General features: G+C 44.8%; 1 protein-coding gene and 1 non-coding gene across 5 annotated transcripts in view; one reads left to right on the top strand and one right to left on the bottom strand.

Moving 5' to 3' along the window:
• LOC124794701 (WD repeat-containing protein 47) overlaps positions 1–22,051 on the bottom strand; it is a 699,296-nt gene that overhangs the window by 212,556 nt on the left and 464,689 nt on the right. For all 4 annotated transcript variants that reach the window (XM_047258268.1, XM_047258271.1, XM_047258269.1 and 1 more), the window contains one exon: positions 15,466–15,547. In XM_047258268.1, coding sequence (XP_047114224.1) covers positions 15,466–15,547 — 82 coding nt within the window. The remainder of the gene's footprint in view (positions 1–15,465; positions 15,548–22,051) is intronic.
• Positions 12,549–12,623, top strand: Trnas-aga. The gene has a single exon. It is a non-coding gene; the product is annotated as a tRNA-Ser (tRNA).

Raw genomic sequence — 22,051 nt, 5'->3', positions numbered from 1 at the left:
AACAGTCGTTCGAAGAGAATTTTTTGCCACCCGAAACTAGCCATTATTTTTCTTTAAATAAAAGTATTTGTTGCTAGTTGCGGTTTTAATTCAAAATTCTCATGTAATGTAAGATGTGATCCCATTTCATGTTACTCAATTGTGTGAGAGTCTACGTCAGTTGACTACAAAACAAATGTGTGTCCATGGCGCTTATCCATCCCTTAACAGTTTTCTGAAACGATTTATTTCGTGTAGGTACATAATTGTTCAAGGAAGCGTTCACCCGAATTTTACATATGCTATTTGTCTACCCAACGACATACCAAGAAATTGGCAATTCCACACACATAAAATTTTTACGGCAAAACAGTGACGTTGGATCCGCTTCGTTGTACAATTAAAACTATTTTCTACGAAGATGTTAGCTCTCCTGTACAACGGACGTAACGAAGCAATAAGCTTTCTCATGAGTTCACAGCGCATTTCGTGATCTGGGAAACAGGACGTTCAGATGGGACAATACATAAGCACCGACATTTATGACGATGTGTTTTGCCTCTTCCTAATCCGAGACAGACACCTTCCAGGATTATTAGCTTGGCTTTAATGTAAGCAATATGATATTGAAAGTCACGATTTATTTGACTGTCAAAAGGAACTAACGCAAGACCCCAAATTACACTATCACATTTCAGACGTTACGGCTTCGACAGCACATGCAAGGAAGCACGATAAGCAACACGGGAGACCATTACTGCCAACGCTTGCGCGGAATACACGCAAATCACGTTAAGTGCGCCCACAAACTAGGAGACACTGAGGCCGTAAAGTAATTAGGCTGTGGCAAGTTTAATTGAAGCCACTCCGTGCCCGGAAGACCAGGCGGTGGTGCGAGAGTGAAACGCGGCGCGATCGCCGGCAGTGGCCACATCTGGCGGTCGCGGCGCGCACTACGTGCAGGCGGATCGTTAGTACCCGTCGAGCCCATTAATTATTCAATCGGTGTTAGACACGACAGCGTGGTCACCCAGCCCTGAGAAGGTACTTCAGTTTTATCTTCCGCGTGTGGAAGCAAGCCGATGGGGCTGCAACACCAGCGAGGCAGCTACCGTCGCTGCCAAACCGTCCAAAACAGCGTAGCTGGTCGGCGAGTTTGAGAATTCCTAGGAGGGCTGGATTTACAGACGACGGCGCTCTACAGGAAGATTTTTCGGCCACCTTGCCCACACGTTGAACACCAGGCTTTTTGTTTTCGACTTCTGACGTTTTCATACATTTCTTTGTTCCCCAACAAAATTATAATCTCACCTTAGAAAAAAATTATACAGAGAGAGTCACTAACTATTGCCACCAAGAATAACTCCGAAAGGATGATAGGAGCTGAAAAGTTTGTGGGATAACAGTTGCGTGGGACAACGGGGGCTATAATATGATGTTCGTTTTTTGTTGCTAGGTGGAGTCGCTTCGGAGATATGAAGGTCAACTTTGCTTTTTTTTTAATGAGATGCTATAGTTTGATTCTCATTTTCTGATAGTTGTGTAACGGTAAAGTCTTTGAAGGTCAACGAAGGTCACAAAGGTTCATTTACAGAAGGTGCTCGAAGTGATGACCATCGGTATCAATGCAATGCTGCAATCTTATCATGGATTGAGTGGTCAGAATAACATGCTCTGACAATTCTGTCTTGTATATCTTCAGGTGTAGTTGGAATGTCTTTATAAACAACATCTTTTACGAATCCCCACAAGAAAAAAAATTCAGGGGCGTCAAGTCTGGCGAACGAGCTGGCCACGACACATCTCCTCCGCGTCCAATCAAACAATCTAGAAATTGTCTCTGCAACTCATTTCTAGCCATCAGCGAAAAATGTGCCGGACACCCATCGTGTTGATACCACATTCTGTTCCTTGTTTCTAAAAGTATTTTTTTTTTTGTAACAGACCTAATGTTAATTGCAGGAATGTGGTGTACTTTCTACCATTAAGATTTGCTTTGATGAAGCAAGGTTCTATAATTTTGTACTCCAGAATCCCACACCATACATTCACCGAGCACAGTTTTTGGTGTGCAACTTGTCGCAGCCAACATTGATTTTCAGTTGCCCAATAATGAATGTAACACAAATTAACATTTCCATGGTTCGTGAATGTAGCCTCGTCAGTAAGTAAAATCAAATTAATTAATGTGTCATCCCTCTGAATCTGAAGTTGAGTCCATCGGCAGAATTCAATGCGACGCATACAGTCCGTACCAGGTAATTCTTGGTGGAGACTGATATGATAAGGATGATTTTTATGGCGATGCAGAAAACGGACAACACTACTCTGGCTCAGTCAGATTCCCTTGCGATTGGACGCGAACTAACACAAGGATCTCGAACCACAGTGGCAAGCGTACCAATCTCCGCTTCCTCGTTAGTAACTTTCCTTTGCCAGACATGTTTCCGATGCGTTAAAGATCCAGTTGTTCCCAGTTTACCACACACATATTTAAATGTAAGACGTGTAGCGTGGGTACGTTGAGGATATCTTCCAGCGTATAAGTCTCTAGCTCTCACCGAATTTCGTTGGCATTCTCCGTAAATGAGAAGCAAATCGACTTGTTTTTCGAAGGAATAGATCATTCACATTCGCTTGATTCGACGATACTAGTCTTACTGTTCCTATTAGTATTGTATTGCGAAACTGCTGAATGGTGTTCACGTGTCAATGGCACGTTAGATGGATACGCCGTATTCGGCATACATTTACTATTGGACGATATACGAGAATCAATTGTCAGAGCATGTGCTTCGATACGAGTCGAAGTGATAAGGAATACCAATCAATCCATGATAAGAAGTTTGCAGTACTGCATTGATACCAATGGTCATCACCTCTAACACTTTCTGTAAATGGGCGTTCATGCCACCTTTTTGACCTTCAAAGACCTCACTGTTACACATCATGGGATTCGTCTCGATAGCCGCTTTCAGAAAATGAGTACCAAACTGTAACATCCCATTTTTAAAAAAAAGTTGACCATAACTCTGACGCGACCCCACCTAGCAACAAAAAAATCAACGTCATATTATGGCACCAGTTGTCCCGTGCAACATTCGTCCCACGAACTTTTCAGCTGCTATCATACTTTGGGAGTTATTCTGGGTGGCAATAGTTAGTGACTCACCGTGTATAATTTCTAATGGAATTATTTTAAGAAATTACTCTCCACAAACCAGCACCGACTTAGAAAGCGTGGCTAGTGCTAAATTCAGCTAGCCGTTTCTTCGTACGATATCCTGCGAACCATGGATGAAGGGAAACAGTCCGTTTCCATATTCCTAGAATTCCGGAAAAGCGTTTGCGACAGTGCCCCACTGCACACTGTTAACGTTAAGTTCGAGCATACGGAATACGTTCTCAGATATGTCAGCAGCTCGAAGACTTTTTAAGTACAATAATACAACGCAGTACGTTGTCCTGGACGGCAAGCGTTCATCAGAGCCATGGGTATCCTCAGGAGTGCCCTAGGGAAGTGTGATTGGACCGCTCCCGTAGTCTATTAGTATCCATTAATGATCGGACAGGTGGCGGGGATAACAGCCTGCGACTGTTTGCTGATGACGCTGCAGTACACGGGAAAGTATCGACGTTGAGTGACCGTCGAATGATACAGGATGTGTTGGGCGGTACTTCTCTGTAGTGCGATGAATGCCAACTTGCTCTAAATGTAGAAAAATAAGTTAATGCAAATGGGTACGAAAAACAATGCCACAGTGTGCAAATACGGTATTAGTGATGTGCTGCTTCACACATTCACATCAGTTAAATGTCTAATCGTAGCGCTGAAAAGCGATATGAAATGGAACGAGCACATAAGGACGATAGGAGGGGACGAGCATGGCCGACTTCGTTTTATTGGCGAAATATTATTGTGAGAATTCTGAAAACTAATATTTGCGGCTGACTGCAGAGCGATTATATTGCCACCAACGCACATCTCACGTAACGACTGCGAAGACAACGTAAGACAAATTAGTGATCATACTGAGGACATAATCTTTTTCTCTCGCTCCAATTGCAAGTGGGACAGAAAAGGTAAAGGCAAGTAGTGGTACAAGGTACCTTCTGCCATGCACCGTATGGTGGCTAGCGCAGTTGACGCCGCACGTAAAAGTTATCTTTCTTCTTATTGTTATCTTTGTGCCGCGAAGAGGAGAGCTATATGTAGATTTCTTTTTAAAAAAAAAAACGATAATAGCTAAGCGCGTAGTGATGACAACTGAAGGTCAAAGCAGCGTCCTGTTTCGCAGTAGAGCTTCTGTAAAGTTTGGAAGGTAGGAGACGAGGTACTGGCGGAACTAAAGCTGTGAGGACGGGTCGTGAGTCGTGCTTGCGTAGCTCAGTTGATGGAGCACTTGCCCGCGAAAGGCAAAAGTCCCGAGTTCGAGTCTCGGTCCGGCACACAGTTTTAATCTGCCAGGGAGTTTCATATCAGCGTACACTCCGGTGCGGAGTGAAAACTTCATTCTGGAAATATCAGTTGTACCGAAGAAGTTAACCACATAAACATCAGTATGTAATACTGGTGATGAAAATTCACCGAAACGTGTTTGAGTGTTGAATAAGAAGAATTTGTGTTTCCTCACGGAAGAACCGCATTTCGAGAATTATATAATCTTTTGTACTTTACAGATGTTACCAGTGTTACGTCAAGCAGTAGCATTTCGTTTAACAAACAGGCAGGACGGACTGTATCCTACATTTTTCGTTCTATAGTAAGAACTTGTCGAACTACTTAGTAAAATGTGTAAGTCCACAAACATTTTACGTTTACTGGTGATACATAGGCGCAAGATGAGGAACATCCGACGCCACCACTCAAATGGTTACGAGTGATAGAGTAACAGCATACAAATAACCAACAGAAATGATGAAACAAAATTCTTACGGGCGAGGTACCGCAACACTGTATAAAATATTTTAATTATGAAGTGTAAAACCAACGTTTCGACTGTATTACAACGGCCTTCCTCAGAGCACGAGTGGTTTTGGTGAAGGAAAGGTGCCTGTATTTACTGCATACGATTGGTGTCAATACGTTATATTTGTGATATTTTATTGGCCCTAGAATATAATAGGCTAGTCATGACGAAAGGGAGAGGTAGGAAAGAAGCTATTCGTTAGCTAGCCGGCCTGTTAGTGATTGGAGACAGACTGCAAATCAGCGGTTCGCTTGTGGTGTACAGGTTTTCTTCCTGATGTGCGGGGAAATTCACTGACAGTCCCTCTCAAGCTGTTTGTTTAGGCTGTCGCATCCGTGCCCGGTGAGGCTTCGGTTGCGATACCGCTCGTACCCCGTTGGACACGGGCAGCTGGCAGCAAGAAGCCGTCCTCTCTACTGATGTTCTCAGTTTGCTTGATAATTTCTATCGTATCTCGAAATTCGCGTTGGCTCGTCCAAGACTATTTCGCCAGCTCACGGGCTTCCTGGAACAAGATAGGCTGTTCAAGTCACGGCGGTGTCCCGCTATCGCTGTACTAATCGCACATACAGTTTATGTTACGCTACGCATGTGCTCACTCGTCTGCTAATTGGTCTCTCTGTCCCCCGTGAGTAGACAGCTCCGCACTGACAACGTAGTTCATATACTCCTGCAGTATTTTATTTGTTGACCACATCCTTGATAGATCCTATCATGCTGTGGATACTACGGCACTTGTGGAAAATCTGCTTGAAACCTCGTCGGCGGAGAACGCTGCCTAGCCTTTCACTGATGCACTTCACATACGGTACATGCGCTCTTTCTTGTCTTCAACGGTTTCGGATGGCCTTGGTAGCTTTTATCGTCATGTTTTCATAACCGTTGGGGGGAAACGTATGGTGTAGCTCCCACGATTCCTCTTTGATGTTGTCACTCATTCGGTACGCACGAGCAGCCAGTGTGTGCAGAACTGAATACGTCTGAGGAGGGAGATGTTTTTCGTACCATTACTTGGTGTCTCCATTCGGATTACCGTGAAGATGAACCACGATGTTTTTTTTTTTCTCAACATTCCCGGTGACCAAGTTTTCCTTGTCTTCTGCACCTCCGTGGTCAGTATGCAGTGAACACTCCTAAGATAACACGCCCGTTCACAGGGCTGCACCAATGCATCGCTGGTTTAACGGACACTCAGAAACCCTACTGCACTTAGGCTGTTCCGCTAAATCACCCTATTTTGATCCCAGAGAAAATTTCTAGGGCTACTTGGAACAGTAGGCGAAATGCAGCAATCGACGTCCCCGCAGTTTTGTATCTCTGTTGGATGCAACACTCAATCAGAGCCTTTAGCTGCATGCGGCATACCACAAGAACCGTGTGGATTATGTTCCTCGCTGAATGGAGGTCAATGTTTCTAGTCTGGTGTGCGTGTTATGTCTACATAACTGTCACATTTTCTTAATGTCTCTAAGTGTCCCACAACACCCATAACTATTTGTTATTAATTTCAGTTTTTTCCGGAAACAGTGCCTGACAAAATAAAAGCGCACAGAGGGGAGAAGGAAACGGAGTGCCACTTCATGAGTTGATAGGGTATGTGATATTTCAATGATTAAAAAATCGAGACGGATGTATACATAGCATGGCAGTATGACGCTGCACGCTATCTGGCCTCGATGCATAGCATCCTCTCCTGAAGCAAGCTGGCTCGCAACTATTGTCACTGGTCCCTTACATCCTGGATACTGGCACTGGCAACGTCCGAGCTGCTTCCACATACGTTCTATCGGAGACAGAACGGAAATTGCTGGCCACTGGGCTACCTCACCACCATACACACAGTTCATGCAGACAGGATGTATATATGGACGAACATTATCCCGTTTAAAAATGGCAACACTACACTGCCACCTGCATCGCATACAGACATCAAAGACAATTGCTTCACCCCGGTTCCCGTAACTCCTGAAGATAGACGTTGACTGTGGGTATTGTATCACAGAGACAGTCCCTTTAACTGTTCAGAAATGTCACTAAACCCGCCCAAAGATGTAAACGACCATGCATGAGCAGGGCCTATTAGACAATATCAGTTCCAGTCATTCTACCAGAAAGGAGGTACACGGCTCGTGTTGTCTGTAGTTCAACCGTGCGTAGACAGTCAATACCGCGGTTCGATCGCGTCCGCATTGCTACTTTGTGACAGGAAGGTCTCTCAACGAGGGAAGTGTCCAGGCGTCTCGGAGTGAACCAAAGCGATGTTGTTCGTACATGGAGGAGATACAGAGAGAGAGGAACTGTCGATGAGATGCCTCGCTCAGGCCGCCCAAGTGATACTCCTGCAATGGATGACCACTACCTACGGCTTATGGCTCGGAGGTACCCTGACAGCAACGCCACCATGTTGAATAATGTTTTTCGTGGAGCCACAGGTCGTCGTGTTACGACTCAAACTACGCGCAATAGGCTGCATGATGGGCAACTTCACTCCCAACATCCATGGCGAGGTCCATCTTTGCAACCACGACACCGTACATCGCGGTACAGATGGGCCCAACAACATGCCAAATAGACCGCTCAGGATTGGCATCACCTTCTCTTCACCGATGAGTGTCGCATATGCCTTCAACCAGACGTCGGAGACGTGTTTCGAGGCAACCTGGTCAGGCTAAAAGCCTTAAGACACACTGACCAGCGAGTGCAGCAAGGTAGAGGTTGCCTGATGGTTTGGGGTGTTATTATGTGGGGCCGACGTACGCCGCTAGTGGTCATGGAAGGCGTCATACCGGCTGTACGATACGTGAATGCCATCCTCTTACAGATAGTGTAACCGTTTCGTGCACATCTTATGAATGACTTCCTTCAGGATAACGATATCGCTCCACTAGAGTAGCCAATATGTTCTCTAGACATGAACCCTGTCGAACATGTCTGGTATAGATTGAAAAGGCCTGTTTATGGACGACGTGATGCACCAACCACTCTGAGGGATCTACGCCGAATCGCCGTTGAGGGGTGGCACAGTCTGAACCAACAGTGGCTTGATGTACGTGTGGATAGTATGCCACGCCGAATACAGGCATGCATCAATGAAAGATCACGTGCTGCTGGGTATTAGCGGTACCTGTGTGTACAGCAATCTGGACCTCCACCTCTGAAGGTCTCGCTGTTTGGTGGAACAAATGCAATGTGTGGTTTTCATGAGCAATAAAAATTGGGGAAAATGATGTATATGTTGATCTCTATTCCAATTTTCTGTACATGTTCCGGAACCGAGGAGATGCAAAACTTTTCTTGATGTGTGTATAACTATGCAGGATGTCCGTGGCGTACCTTTGTTCCATAAGCCACTACCACCCGTGATCTGAAGTCATACCCGATGGTTTCGAGCAACTGAATTCCGCTGTGCCTCTCCAAACATTGGAAGAATGGTTCCCCCGTCAGGTCACAGCCATACTAGACGACGCTCGCCATCCGGAGTATTGCAGAATCGCGATTGGTTCAAATGGCTCTGAGCACTATGCGACTTAACTTCTGAGGTCATCAGTCGCCTAGAACTTAGAACTAATTAAACCTAACTAACCTAAGGACATCACACACATCCATGCCCGAGACAGGATTCGAACCTGCGACCGTAGCGGTCGCTCGGCTCCAGACTGTAGCGCCCAGAGCCGCACGGCCACTCCGGCCGGCAGAACCGCGATTCATCGCTGAACAAAACGCGACGCCATGCATCATCAGTCCGTGCATCCTCGTCATGGCACTACTCCAAACGCAGCCGTTTGTGTTGTAATGTTGATGGGACAGTAATTCCTTTGTCCGGCTGCTGCTGGTCTCCGACGAACGGTGCGGGATGACAAAACGCTGCAGAAGTTCATTAGTTCTTCCCGGATGGGAAGCGCAGGTGTGAAAGGCTTGCGATGGATTTAATCAGGCCACTGTCAAATCCGAATGCTCCACAAATCTGGATACGGCACAAATCTGGATACGGCACGATTCGACCAGCAGGCCAAACTGAGCCCTTCTTCAACCTCTGCCCATCGTTGTAATTGCTGTCTCACATGACTACGCGGCGTCTCCGTGTCCTCGAACAGTTATCACTCAACAGCTAACGCTTCTCACTCACCTTGTATGTCTTATCAGTGCTGGTAACAGGGCTAAACACAAACGACATTAATGCACTTTGATGGCCGTTTTACCTAAGGTAGATAATTTTAACTATAATTATTTACATGCCCGTCGTTGTGTGTACGTGTATGAAGTTTCTGTGTGGTTAATATTTTTTCGTCAGGCAGTGTACATGTACGGAAGAAAACGCATGCACGGAAGTACACGAGAGAGAGAGAGTGGGCGGATCAGTAGAGAAACCACAGTTAAGGGTATTAAACCCAACAAATTTACACAAAAGCAAAAAAGAAGTAGAGGGGACGAGAAGACCGAGATGGAAAGAGAAGGGGGACGGGGAGATTTCCTAGAAATGAGAAGCCACTGAAGCTCTTTAACGGTCGCTGCACATTTTAGAAGCCAACTCCCAGAAATCCGCCCGCCGCCTCCGCGGCAGCTCTTTAGATAAGACGCTGTTCTGGAATACGAGCAAAACGAGAGGCAGTGTATCATTCACGGGGTGCCCGGCGAAAAGCCGCTCTTAACCGCCAGATTTATACCCCAGAGTCGCTTAAGACTGTGTCGTCGACTCCGCGGGAATGTGTCTTCTCGTGTTCCCGACTCCTGTTAGTAACAGCAACCCGAGTAACAACGCCCTCTACGCCAGGAACTTGCACTTATTTAACGGTAGAATTAATCTAGTGTTTTGTCTCCGACTTGCAGTTTAAGCACTAGGGAGTTTATGTTTTCATGCTAACGAGCTGGTTAGGTTGTTATTAACGGATACGCTTCGTACTTTAGTACAAGATTCTTCATAGACGCACGGTCGTACTTATCACAGTCAAAATCGACGTTAATGCACTCTCCATTATTCTGAACATCATTTACAGAAAACACCAGTTAAAAGGCATTCTAGCAGCGTAGTAAGCACGGATAGAATTGCACCTGAGATACGAAGTTGCAAACTTTCTGCTTTGGGAAAGTATAACTCAACATTTTAGATTTCTAACTAATCAACAAAATTTGTTTCCTGGGGACCTCAATCATGTGTTCTATTATTTCCAAATACAGGCATCTTAGATATCTATTAAAATGTATTCCCTCTCATTGATCATCACCTCGAAATTACTATGCGCAACCACACAGATGGTACGTGAATCACGTGAGATCCCAGTTACTATCAGAAGACTTAATGACAGTATGCCGTACTGATCTCCTCCTCCCCCAAATTCTCCCTAAACCCTCAAATATAAAATTATACAAGCAAGGAGTGTCTACAGAGTTAGAATGGTTATAGTACTTAATAGCTACTGTGAGGGTAGAGTATGAATTATTCTTTACGAGAGGTTGTTTGAGTGTGAGGAAGATCTTATATGAACAGTGGACAATACGATTTAATGTATGTGTGCAGCGCCATGTATCGGCTGTCCCAGAAATGTTGCGACAAACTTGAAACGGTTGCCTAGCAGGTGTCTCGAGAAACAAATAGAGAATAGAAACCCCTGTCCGGGAACGTCATCCTACGACGCTACAGAGCATCTGCTGAGTTACAGGCGCCAGCGCCTGCCAGTAGGACATCCCTTCGGCAGCCAATGTGATGTACGCTGACGGTCCGTAGGCGGAACGTCTCGCAACGCTGTTTGTTATTCAATGACCGCGACTGATTAGCACGATAGCCAGTGGCGAAGATAGAGCTAGCTGCTGCGTAGGAGGGCCTCGTCTTCTGTGAATGCGACGCTGTGTTGCCTTGGTGGATGACTGTTCCGGACAAGGGTTGCAATTTTTTTTTCCTGCACACAGAAAAACATTGGAGATTTTACAGGACTCTAGGAGAAAAATAAATGGCAGATGGAAGCCCGTGTCGAAAACCATCATCCATTGAATCAACAGAGCATTGAATTTATACGAGACAAGGCCTTTCAACGCTACAGCCAGTTCCATCTTCAGTCGTGGTCACTAAAAGCAACACTGCGAGACGTCTCGCCTGCCACCTGCCAGCGTACAAACCCATGTTTGTTGCCGAAAGGATGGCCCAGTGGTTGGCGCCGGAGCCTGTAACTTCGATGATCTATAGCGTCACTGGACGACGTTTCCAAATAGGGGTTCCTATCCTCCACTTGTTCCTCAAGACGTCCTCTACAATCCCTCGAATTTTGAGATAACATGCTGGGACATCATTTAATAAAACATACATGGAACTCCCGAAAAGTTCTGTGCTAGCCAACAACGGCTGGTTCTCATACATAGAAGATCTGCGTTTGCCATAGACTAGATAAACAAAGGAGAGCACAACCGATGGGGAGCGGGAAGAATTTGCTTCACTAGTTGCTGCTTCTTATCGTTAACGCTGTAACTGTCAGAAAAGCACCATTATTGGTCTCAGTTTCTGCTTAGAGCGAACTGTCAATTTTAGTTGGTTTTCTGTATTGAAACGAATTGGCTTTATGGATCAAAGTATCACAAAGTCCCCTTTGAATACTTTCAAAGAACTACTTCGAACCAGAAAGTTCACGACACTGACCCCTAAAATCTAGTGAGTTGCCGGCCCCTTGATTTCGCAAGCTCCAAGCAGTTCCACGAAAGTGTTTCACCATTCAGGCCTTTCAGCCAACTCACCTTCAGGAGCAGAATTCAGTAATGTCCAGTGGTAATTTTATGCTCTCATTAATAGCATTTACCTGTGAAGTGCTGCTTCCTACCAGGACTTTTCGCAACTCTATTTCCAATAGGTGCTGAGAAAAACCTCTCTTCATTGGAAAATCACTAGCCCCTAAATCAACCTAGTTGGATCCGAGCACAAAAGACTTTTAGACATTTTACATCTAGATCAAACCATCAGCTGCTCTCTTGACAAAGCCCCTGATCACTGGATAACAGATGTCATATCTAACACCAAACAGGACAGCCCTTTACAGCAGCCAGAATATGTTATAGTAGTTAGAACAAATATGCATAAAGATCTGTAAGAAAATTAGCTTCAATTTTGCAATCTACAGGAGCCTTACATTAAATGCATCAACGGGTCAAAAACACTGGTTCGGTGTTTTTTATGAATACTGGTGCACTGATTTTGATAACCACCCGTTCGCCTCTGAAATAACACTCGTGTTCAGTAACACCAACACGATACTGTTCGATAAAGACCACTAGTACTCAATAATTTTGTGCACTCGGTGTCGGTTTCATAGGTAGCATAGGTACTATAAAGTTTCTCAATAGCGTAACAACGGAGCTTCTCACAAATGCGTTTCTGTTCCTTTGGCTTCACTGTAGACGTAAACTAGTTTTAGGTCGATGTTACTACGATCTGCCATTTTCATGTCACTTCCTGGCAGATTAAAACTGTGTGCCGGACCGAGGAACTTGGGACCTTTGCCTTTCACGCGCATGTGCTCTACCAACTGAGCTACCTTCACAGGAGAGCTTCTGTGAAGCTTGGAAGGTAGGAGACGAGGTACTGGCGGAATTAAAGCTGTGAGGACGGGGCGTGAGTCGTGCTTGGGTAGCTCAGTTGGTAGAGCACTTGCCCGAGAAAGGCAAAGGTCCCGAGTTCGAGTCTCGGTCCGGCACACAGTTTTAATCTGCCAGGAAGTTTCATATCAGCGCACACTCCGCTGTAGAGTGAAAATTTCATTCTACATTTTCATGTCCTTTCTACGGTAAGATTCCTACACATTTAAATGACGTGACTGACAAGAGAATAACTGAACACTATCGGACTTTCTCTCTCTGTTATGGGTATTATCTCCTTACAATCTTTCTGCGATGTTGTTTCCCTGTAGGCAACAGCACTGTCAGCTAACAGTTGAATATGCCGTTGACACTTATAAATAGTTTTTGTATATGGAGACCAAAAGCGGTGATATTACTCTTCTTTCGGTCGCACGTTATGTTACTTCTGTTCCTGCCGAAGAATATCCGTCGTCCAGATTAACGTACTGGTTTATATCAGTCGAAATTTTTAGAGTCATTTACAAGAGCTACTAGGAAAATAAGGAACAATCGGTCGCCAAATGGAAACCCCTGTGGAAACGAAAACTGTTTTATTTGCAACAGTTAGTTACACCTTCAAACTACTTCCCTATACAGTCGTCGTTCCGAATTACAAATTTGTCGTAGCGTTGTACTAACTTTCCAATGCCCTCGTCAGAGAAAACGCATCCTGTGCTTCCCGACAATTTTCTACGCTGGACTGCAGCTCAGTGTCTATGCCAAAATGTTGTCTTCATACCCAGTGGTTCTTTTGAGAAGAGATGAAAACCAGAGAGAGTCAAGTCCGAGCTATATGATGGGTGATCGAACACGTCCTACCGAAAACGCTGCAGGAGCGTCCTTATTGCCCCTGCAGTCTGCGGCTATAAACCGTTATGAAGATGGAAACGCGTGAAAGTTACGTTCGTGTGGTTGCATGAAATCAGGCGAACACTCTCGCCAGGCACTCATACTCGTCCGGAGAAATTATTTTCTAGGCTTTTTACACGTTTACTGTGCGTTCAGAACGGAAAAGAGCGACGAGACGCTATCTACAGGCATAGTAGAGACACGGCCCAACACATCTGTACGTAGCTTCGTCGGATTTTCACCGTGGTTTCCGTTTTACGACCGATCGTTTCGTACTTTCCGAATAACCCTCGTATAAATTTGTGATGATGCTGCAACCGTCGTCCTTCGAAACTCTACGATCACGTATCTGGACGTTAAACGTGACATGCAAATCCTTGCTAATATGAGACAGAAAATATTCATTACCATTAAAACTCCTACTAGATGTGCTAAGACGGCTCGGAGACAGTGGCTGCATTTCTGTAAATCGCGATGTAAATATATTGCTGGAAAAAATGCAACACCCTCAAGGACTGTGTTCAGTGGTACTTTGATAAGTATATGCACGTTGAGGGGTTGCAGAGTTAATGATTCATCTGTCACAGTCACGACGATCTGTTGACGATCAGGAGGCCTGTCTCTAGCACCCTCTGTTTCGACTCTGCATGCAGTAACTGTGCTGAGTCAAAAAGTGAACAGAGCTCGCAACATTCATTCTAGAGTACAAACATGCCCCTAGAATGAGTACGTGCTCCTATAGAACAGCCTCAGCCATCTGAAAGGGGTCATGCTGTGGGCTTGCGGGAAGCTGGGTGGTCTTACTGACGGACTGCTACATGTGTCGAGGAGATGTATCGGTGGTGGTGGTGGTGGTCTGTAGTACATTCCCATAACTGTAGACCAGGTTCTGGCCGTTCGCGTGGTTCAGATGCACGTTGCGATCGACGCATTGTGTGGATGGCAGTAGCTGATCAAATATTATCCAGGGACGCAATATAGCCACATGTTACACCTGCTGTGTCGTTAAGGACCATTGCGAAACGTCTGCTAGCCGCAGGATTAAGATCACCAGTGCGCCTGGCAAGGCTATCAGTGGCATCACGACAATGCCAAGCGTAGCTACTCTTGTGTTGTGAAAGAGTGAACTAGAGAGCGGAATGCAGCTCCGTTTTCTTCAGTGATGAGGGTATGTTCTGTCTGTATTCGAGTGACGGACGTACTTTTGTACGTCTTAGACCTGGTGAGCTACCTATTCCAGAGTGCACTGGCACGCAACGCATAGGTTCCATCCCAGGATTGATGGTATGGGGAGGGGGGGAACATCACTTACAACATGCGGTTACATTTGGTGTTTCTACAGGGTAAGTAACCTGTCCCCGCTACATTTCACAGGTTGTTAACGCAATGCTACTGCCATTTCTTCTACAGAAACTTAATATGCTTCTTCAGCAGGACGGCTGCTACGACGCAAATGCTCTTCCTGGCATATAACAACTGCCCTGGCCAGCAAGATCACCAAATCTCTCGTCAAATGAACACCTGAGGGGCATGGTGAAGCGGAAATTGCTCGTTCTTCTGGGCCTGCAAGAACCATTACTCTATTGCAATAAAAGCCGCCAAATGCTTGGGATGACCTGCCGCAGGATGCCATTCGGTACCTTTATGATCTTTTGCAAGCGAGAATCACGTTTGCGTTGTTGCCAGAGGGGGGGGGGGGGGGGGGGCTGCATCGTGTACTGATGCGATTGTTTGGCCCTCTTTACTGCGACGTGTTTCATCTGGTCTGAATCTGTCATCATAAATTCCTACAATGATGAATTGTCTTGTCAATAAAACTACCTTGTTCTTGAGGTTATTGCTTTTTTCCGACAGAGCATCGAATAAAACGTCAGAGGTCAGCAACACAGGGGAACGTTTGCCAATGAGCTACAATATTGTGTCAACTTGTGGCTTCAACACTCATAACTGCCTACTTTGTCACTTGTCAAAGAGCATTTGCACACGAAATACCAACTCCTTTGTCTATAGAACAATGTTAAAATCCACACGGTATGTCCTAAATCCTGGTTCAGCGCAGGCGTTGACTTACCTTGACGGTGTCGTAGTGTCCGTCGGGCAGGTCCACCGCGCAGTTCCCCGCGTGATACGACAGCGGCGCCGGCGGGTGATCCCTGTGGACAAGAATACAATTATAACACAGCAGTAAGCCAAATACACAAACTGTCTCTGCAGCTCCAAATGCTTACTTGCCCACCTAGCTGAAACTGCAAATACCTCATATGCCCTAGACTTTGTTTTCTTGTATGCACAGACTTACATGCGGACTGAAGCAACGGATGAAAATTTGTACCAAGGCCCGGATTTGAACCCGGGTCTCCTGCTCACTAGGCTGATGCCCTAACCACTACGCTATCCTAGCACAGTGGTTTTGATCAGCTGCTGGACTGATATATCACGCCCTCTCCGTTTCTTTCGATTGTGAGGTGCTACTCCAACACAGTTGGAGAGCCTCTGCATTGTTGTTCGAGTTTAGGGGGAAAACCATGTGGGCTGAGGCGTGACTGAGAATTTGGGTTGAGGAGGGAAGCGTGATAGGGTAGTCCGTGCAGTTGAGCAAAGCTACTGTGCCAGGGTCATGTAGTGGTTAGCTCCAATGTCTAGTCAGCAGGACACCCGGGTTCGATTCCCGGCCTTCATTCCTCGCTTCAGCCTGCATACGCAATTTGGTTGAAAAGGTCTCCGAAGCCATAAAGGTTTCTTCTACACCTGGTTTATAGAGCGGCTGGCTGAGGACTGCCCATTGCCTTACTGATTATTACAATCTTTTGAAATGCAGTCAGTGTACAACGAGAGTGCTTACACAAAGCTCAAATATATGGGACCCATACCGAATAGGATTAACAGAAGGGCGACGCGAATGGTTATAGGTTCGTTTGATTCCAGACAGAGTGTCGTGGATATGCCGAAAAATCTCAATTGGCATCCTATTGAACACAGCCGCACGTTATCCCGCGAAAGCGTACTCAGAGTTCCAACAAGTACTAAGAGAATAATGTAAAGATATTCCTCATCCTCCTACGTACTGTTCCCGTGGAGACCGCGAAGACAAGATTAGACTAATTAAGAAGATACTTAAACAGTCATTCTTTTCATGCTGTATATGCGATTGGAACAGGAAGAAACTGTACCATGCAGTATGATGCTAACAAGTTTGCAACGTATGCAAACGTAGATCGCTGTTCAGAAATGGTGTTACAAGTAAACAATGGACCACAATTATCTTATGCTCTCTGCGCATGAATAGAAGGTAAAAAACATTTCACTGCTTCAACTGGTCAGTATGGTAAGTATGAGGGCAAAATTGAACTTATCTGGCTTTGTACTGACAGAACCTTTACAGGTAGGAACCCACGTAATTTACGGCGTTGATCCCTTTCAGGTCGTTGCATACTTATGGTGTGCAAAATACCCTGTTACAACTTGTTATTGGAAGAGTTCTCTTCATTGGAGGTAAAATGTTTTCACGACAAATTTCTTTGGATGCGGAAATAGGTGGAAGCCAGAGTGTGGCAAATCTACTGAACAGCTCGTAGATGAATTATTTTCTAAAATGGTCCAAGGGTTGTTAACACGAACTAACTCTTCGTAATCGAAGTATTTAACAAGATTACGGGATTCTCGTGAACAATTTACATATGGTAATTTGAAATTAGAACTGAATTTTCAGATGAATTTGTGGCAATACAGTAATGAGATTAACAACTATACGCAGCTTGTTCCGACTGAACGTTGTGTGTCTTTCTCGTAGTTTTCGGGCAATTTCTTTCGCACTTCCTTCCTTCCTTTTAAGCAATTCAGTTAACTGATTTTTAAATGACGCAACGTAATGGATACCCTGGAGGCAAACGACATCGGGCAGCAATAATATCTGAGTTTCTAATAACAGTTTGAGTCACATGGCAGTTCTTTGAAAGGAAGGATGCACAAGTGGAATTTCCTGAAATTGCCTAGTGTCATTTGATTCTTAGGCAGATGTCGAATGTAAGCCATCTAAGTAAAAAGGGGGGGGGACTTTAGATGATCGTTAGGAGATGAGTAGAGCTCTCCTCTATTCAAAAAAATGGCTCTGAGCACTCTGGGATTTAACATCTGTGGTCATCAGTCCCTAGAAATTAGAACCACTTAAACCTAACTAACCTAAGGACATCACACACATCCATGCCCGAGGCAGGATTCGAACCTGCGACCGTAGCAGCCGCGCGGTTCCGGACTACACGCCTAGAACCGCTAGACCACCGCGGCCGGCTCTCCTCTATTCTTCTGGTTATTTATTACAGCAGTGGAGTTTATGAGGTAATACGTTGCTATCATATCATGAACGTGAAGAATACATAAGCTAAATTGTTTGAAATTTGATGATGATGTCACAGCAGCACATAAAACTGCGCAGCCAAGACGTCAAAGTTCGAAAACGAAATGGCAAAGAAACACCACACCTCAACACGATATGCAGCAAATTATGTCTATTAATGATAAACGAAACTAAGGCTTATGTTGTAAGCATCGAACCTATGTCTTGCTTAAAACTTGACAGTAAAAGAAATGGAAGGGTTCTATCTGACAAGCAAGCTAAACAAGATAGCCGAAGAATGAAGGCGACTGCAGTAGAATGATGCAGACAAAGACAACATCCTCAGCTACAAAGCTGCGCTGGTATTCGCTAATAACATATAATAGGTAAGTAGGGCCTGAAAGTATAGATACAAAGCACACCACTGAATGAAGGTGAAATGTGGAACAACCGTCAAATCGGGGATGAAGGAACTTGTACAATTTGAAACGGTGTGCTACAGAAGATTCTTAATTTCGCGGAGGCGAAGTGTAAAACGAAGGTGTATTGGGAAGAATTTGTGAGAGAATTAGTCCTGGGGCAGTGTTTATGAGAAGAAGGAACATTCAGCGAAACAACTAATATGAGATCTAGAAATAGTTAAGCACTAAAGAGGAATACCTCTCAGGACAAACGAAGTTTGGAATAAAGTAAACTGATTTGAGAAAGATGGTTGTAGAAAACATACGATAGGGTACCCAAAAGAATCCGAATTAATTTTTTTGTTGGGCAAAGCTCATGTAGTACCCCATTTTGCCGCTAGGAGCGCACAGAGCGAACATTCCTGAGTCAGTCAGCAGAGTGCCGCCGCTGGAGCAGGTCAGGACTAGTTCCGGCAGAGTTTATATTGACAACTGATTGGTGTGATTGTCATTTTCGCAAAGGCTGATTTTCGTGAACAGCGTACGGTGGTGAAATTCTGCTTTTTAGAGTGGAACAGAAACTCATGAAATGTTAAAATTAGAGTACAAGGAAGATTTGAGGAAAACTCAAGCTTTTTGAGTGGTTTTCCCGTTACGAAAATGGTGCAATGTCAATTGATGACAAACCTCATTCTGGTCGTCCTTCCACGGCCCGAACACATGAAAATGTTGGAAACATTCGTGCAATCATCAACGAAGATCGACGACGGACCACTGAAGAAATTGTGGAGCTGTCGGAAATGACTTGAGTTCAGTGCAGCGAATTGTGACAGAAGATTTTGGAATGAAAAGAGTGGCTGCCAAATTCGTGGCACGACTGCTGACTACTGAACAAAACCAAGGTGGCGTGGAAGCATGCAGTGCTTTGAAAGAACTACCGAAATGATCCGTACTTTTTTTAAAAAATTTAAGCCAGTGAAAGACTAAGTTCACCACGCCCCTAGAAAGCTCGTCAGGAAAAATGAAACATTAAGACAACATTGATTTATTTTTCGATGTGAGAGGAGTCGTTCACTCAGAGTTTATTTCGCAGGATCAGACAGTTATGGAGGCTTTCTACTTAGAAGATTTAAAAAGATTGCGCAACGGTGTACGACGGAAGAGGTCTTTTTTTTCCTCTCCATGATGACAATGCCCCTGCTCACAGACAGTTCTTGATCAAAAATGGTACTCCCCCCCCCCAATACTCAACCGATCTTAACCAGTGCGATTTTCTGTCTTGTTTTCTAGAATGAAAAAGAGACATGAAATGAAAGCAGTTTGCTGATCTTGCGGAGGTGAAGGGAAAAAAGGCGACGGAGGCGCTGTCAAACATGACAGAAGATGAATTTAAACTGTTTTGAAAAATGGAATAAAAGATCTGACAAGTGTGTTAGTAGAAGTGGAGAGTATTTTGAAGGTGATGGAAGGTTTGTGCTTAAAATGTAAATAAATAAGTTTAAAAAAGTTCGGTTTATTTTGGGTACCCTCTCGTATGTAGGGATAAGAATACAAGCACAAGAGGGAAAGAAGGACTGTATAAAAAAAATTTCGGTTGTCCAAACAATGTCGTGATTCTTCTGTGCAAAGCGGCGTTCTGCTGTGCGAAACCATCGGCCACTTCTAAACCTCAAACTGACATTGTGTGATTGTCTCGTGGAAGTTGCGGAGAGGGACGGAAGCAGCAACTGTGCGGCCACTGGTGTCTGAATCTATTTTTAGACGTTCAATTAGGACAGGCCTCCCTACAGCATGAACGGCAATTGCGCCCAATGAGAGATATTTCCGGCAGTGGTAGGCTGAGTCAGCGAGGCCCGCGCCACCTGCTGGATTAGCTGGACGAGTTCGACATGCGCTACCCAGATCAAGGAAGTCGTGTGATTCGTTTCAAATCTAGGTGTATCAACTTATCACAATCGCAGACATTACTCAGAAAAGAATTACACCCTGGCCAAAATTGAATGTGTTACACAAGTGCGATACGGTATTTATCAAACTTTCGGGAGAAATTTATGACATAAAGCGTATTAAATTAATAAACGTTCATTCCAAACGGAGATGACGTCCGCCACCACGTCCATGACCAGCGCAAAGTTCAAAGCAAATTCAAGAAAACGCAGGTGATTCCTGTATACAAGAGTGGTAAAAGAAGGCAGAATTAAAGATCAGTATCCATAACTAGATTGCTGCAGAATTCTAGAATATCTGAATTCTAATATAATAAATTTCCTAAGGACAGAAAAGCTTACGTCCACGAATCAGCACGGTTTTAGAATTTATCTCTCAGCTTGCCCTTTTCTCACATGATATACTATGAACTATGGATGAAGGGCAAAACGCAGATTTCATATTTCCAAATTTCCGAAAAGCGTTTGACAGGGTACCTCACTGCAGATTTAACTAAGGTATGAGCATACGGAACAGGTCCCCAGATATGTGTGTGGCTCGAAGGCTTCTTAAGTAACAGAATCCAGTATTTTGCCCGAGACGGTGAGTGTGCACAGACAAAGGTATGATCAGGAGTGCCCCAGGAAAGTGTGACGGGACCGCTATTATTTTATACAAACATATATGATTTGGTGGATAGGGTGGGCAGCAATCTGCGGTTGTTTTCTGATGATGCTGTGGTGTATGGGGAGGTGCTGAAGGTGACTGACAGGAGGCTGATACAGGATGACAGACAAAATTTTTAATTTGGAGTAGTAGAAAAAACAAATCCATAATGTTCGAATATAGCAATAGCAGTACGCTGCTTGACACTTTCACTTCTATTGAAGCACGAGTGCGTAAGGATTGCAGTAAAGAAGGCTAATGGTTGATATCGGTTTACTAGGAGAATTTTACCGGAAAGTGTGATTCATCCGTAAAAGAGACCACACATAGGACAGTAGAGCGACTTCTTCTTGAGTACTGCTGCAGTGTTAGAAATCCGTACCAGGTCGGATTAACGGAAGAGATTGAAGGAGTTAAGAGGCAGGTTGCTAAATTTTTAACGGTAGGATCGAACTACACGCCAGAGTTAAGGAGATGCTTTGGGAACTCAAATGGGAATTCTAGGAGGCGACATTATTTTCGAGGGACGCTATTGAGAAATTCAGAGAACTGGCATTAGAAGCTGACTGCAGAACGATTCTGCTGCCTCCAACATACATTTCGCGTAATGGCCACGAAGGTAAGATACGAGAAATTAGGGCTCATACGGAGGCTACAGACAGTCGTTTTGCCGGCCGTGGTGGTGTAGCGGTTCTAGGCGCTCAGTCCGGAACCGCGCGACTGCTACGGTCGCAGGTTCGAATCCTGCCTCGGGCATGGATGTGTGTGATGTCCTTAGGTTAGTTAGGTTTAAGTAGTTCTAAGTTCTAGGGGACTGATGACCACAGATGTTAAGTCCCATAGTGCTCAGAGCCATTTGAACCATTTTTTGACAGTCATTTTCCCTTCGCTCTATTCTGGGAGGACTAGTAGCGGTACATGGTATCTCCGCCACGCACCGTACGACGGCTTGCAGAGTGTGTATGTGCGTAGATGTAGATCAACAGCAGCACGAGGTGTGACACCCAGGGGAAAGAATACACTTTGTGAACGATATGTCAGTTCTTGACGGTTGGAGGCTCGTACGAACGCGTACGTCTTCCACAGCATCCCAGGCATGCTCTATAGGAGACAAACGATAGGACTGGTCAGGCCAGTCAAGCATCCGTACATTCCTCAAGGCATCTGCGGTGTGTGTTGCAGTGTGGGGCCTTGCATTATCGTGTCGAAATATGTCGTTCCCTATCCAAGTCACTCAGGGTGTGAAAAGAGTGTTTATCATTATTTGTCACATACTCGTGGGCATCCGCTTACATTTTCATTGCCAGGTGGTTATTAACACAACTGCTCCT

The sequence above is a fragment of the Schistocerca piceifrons genome, chromosome 4, assembly GCF_021461385.2.
Source record: "Schistocerca piceifrons isolate TAMUIC-IGC-003096 chromosome 4, iqSchPice1.1, whole genome shotgun sequence".
In the NCBI taxonomy this organism is placed as follows: Eukaryota; Metazoa; Arthropoda; class Insecta; order Orthoptera; family Acrididae; genus Schistocerca; species Schistocerca piceifrons.
This window is presented reverse-complemented; position numbering and strand designations above follow the sequence as displayed.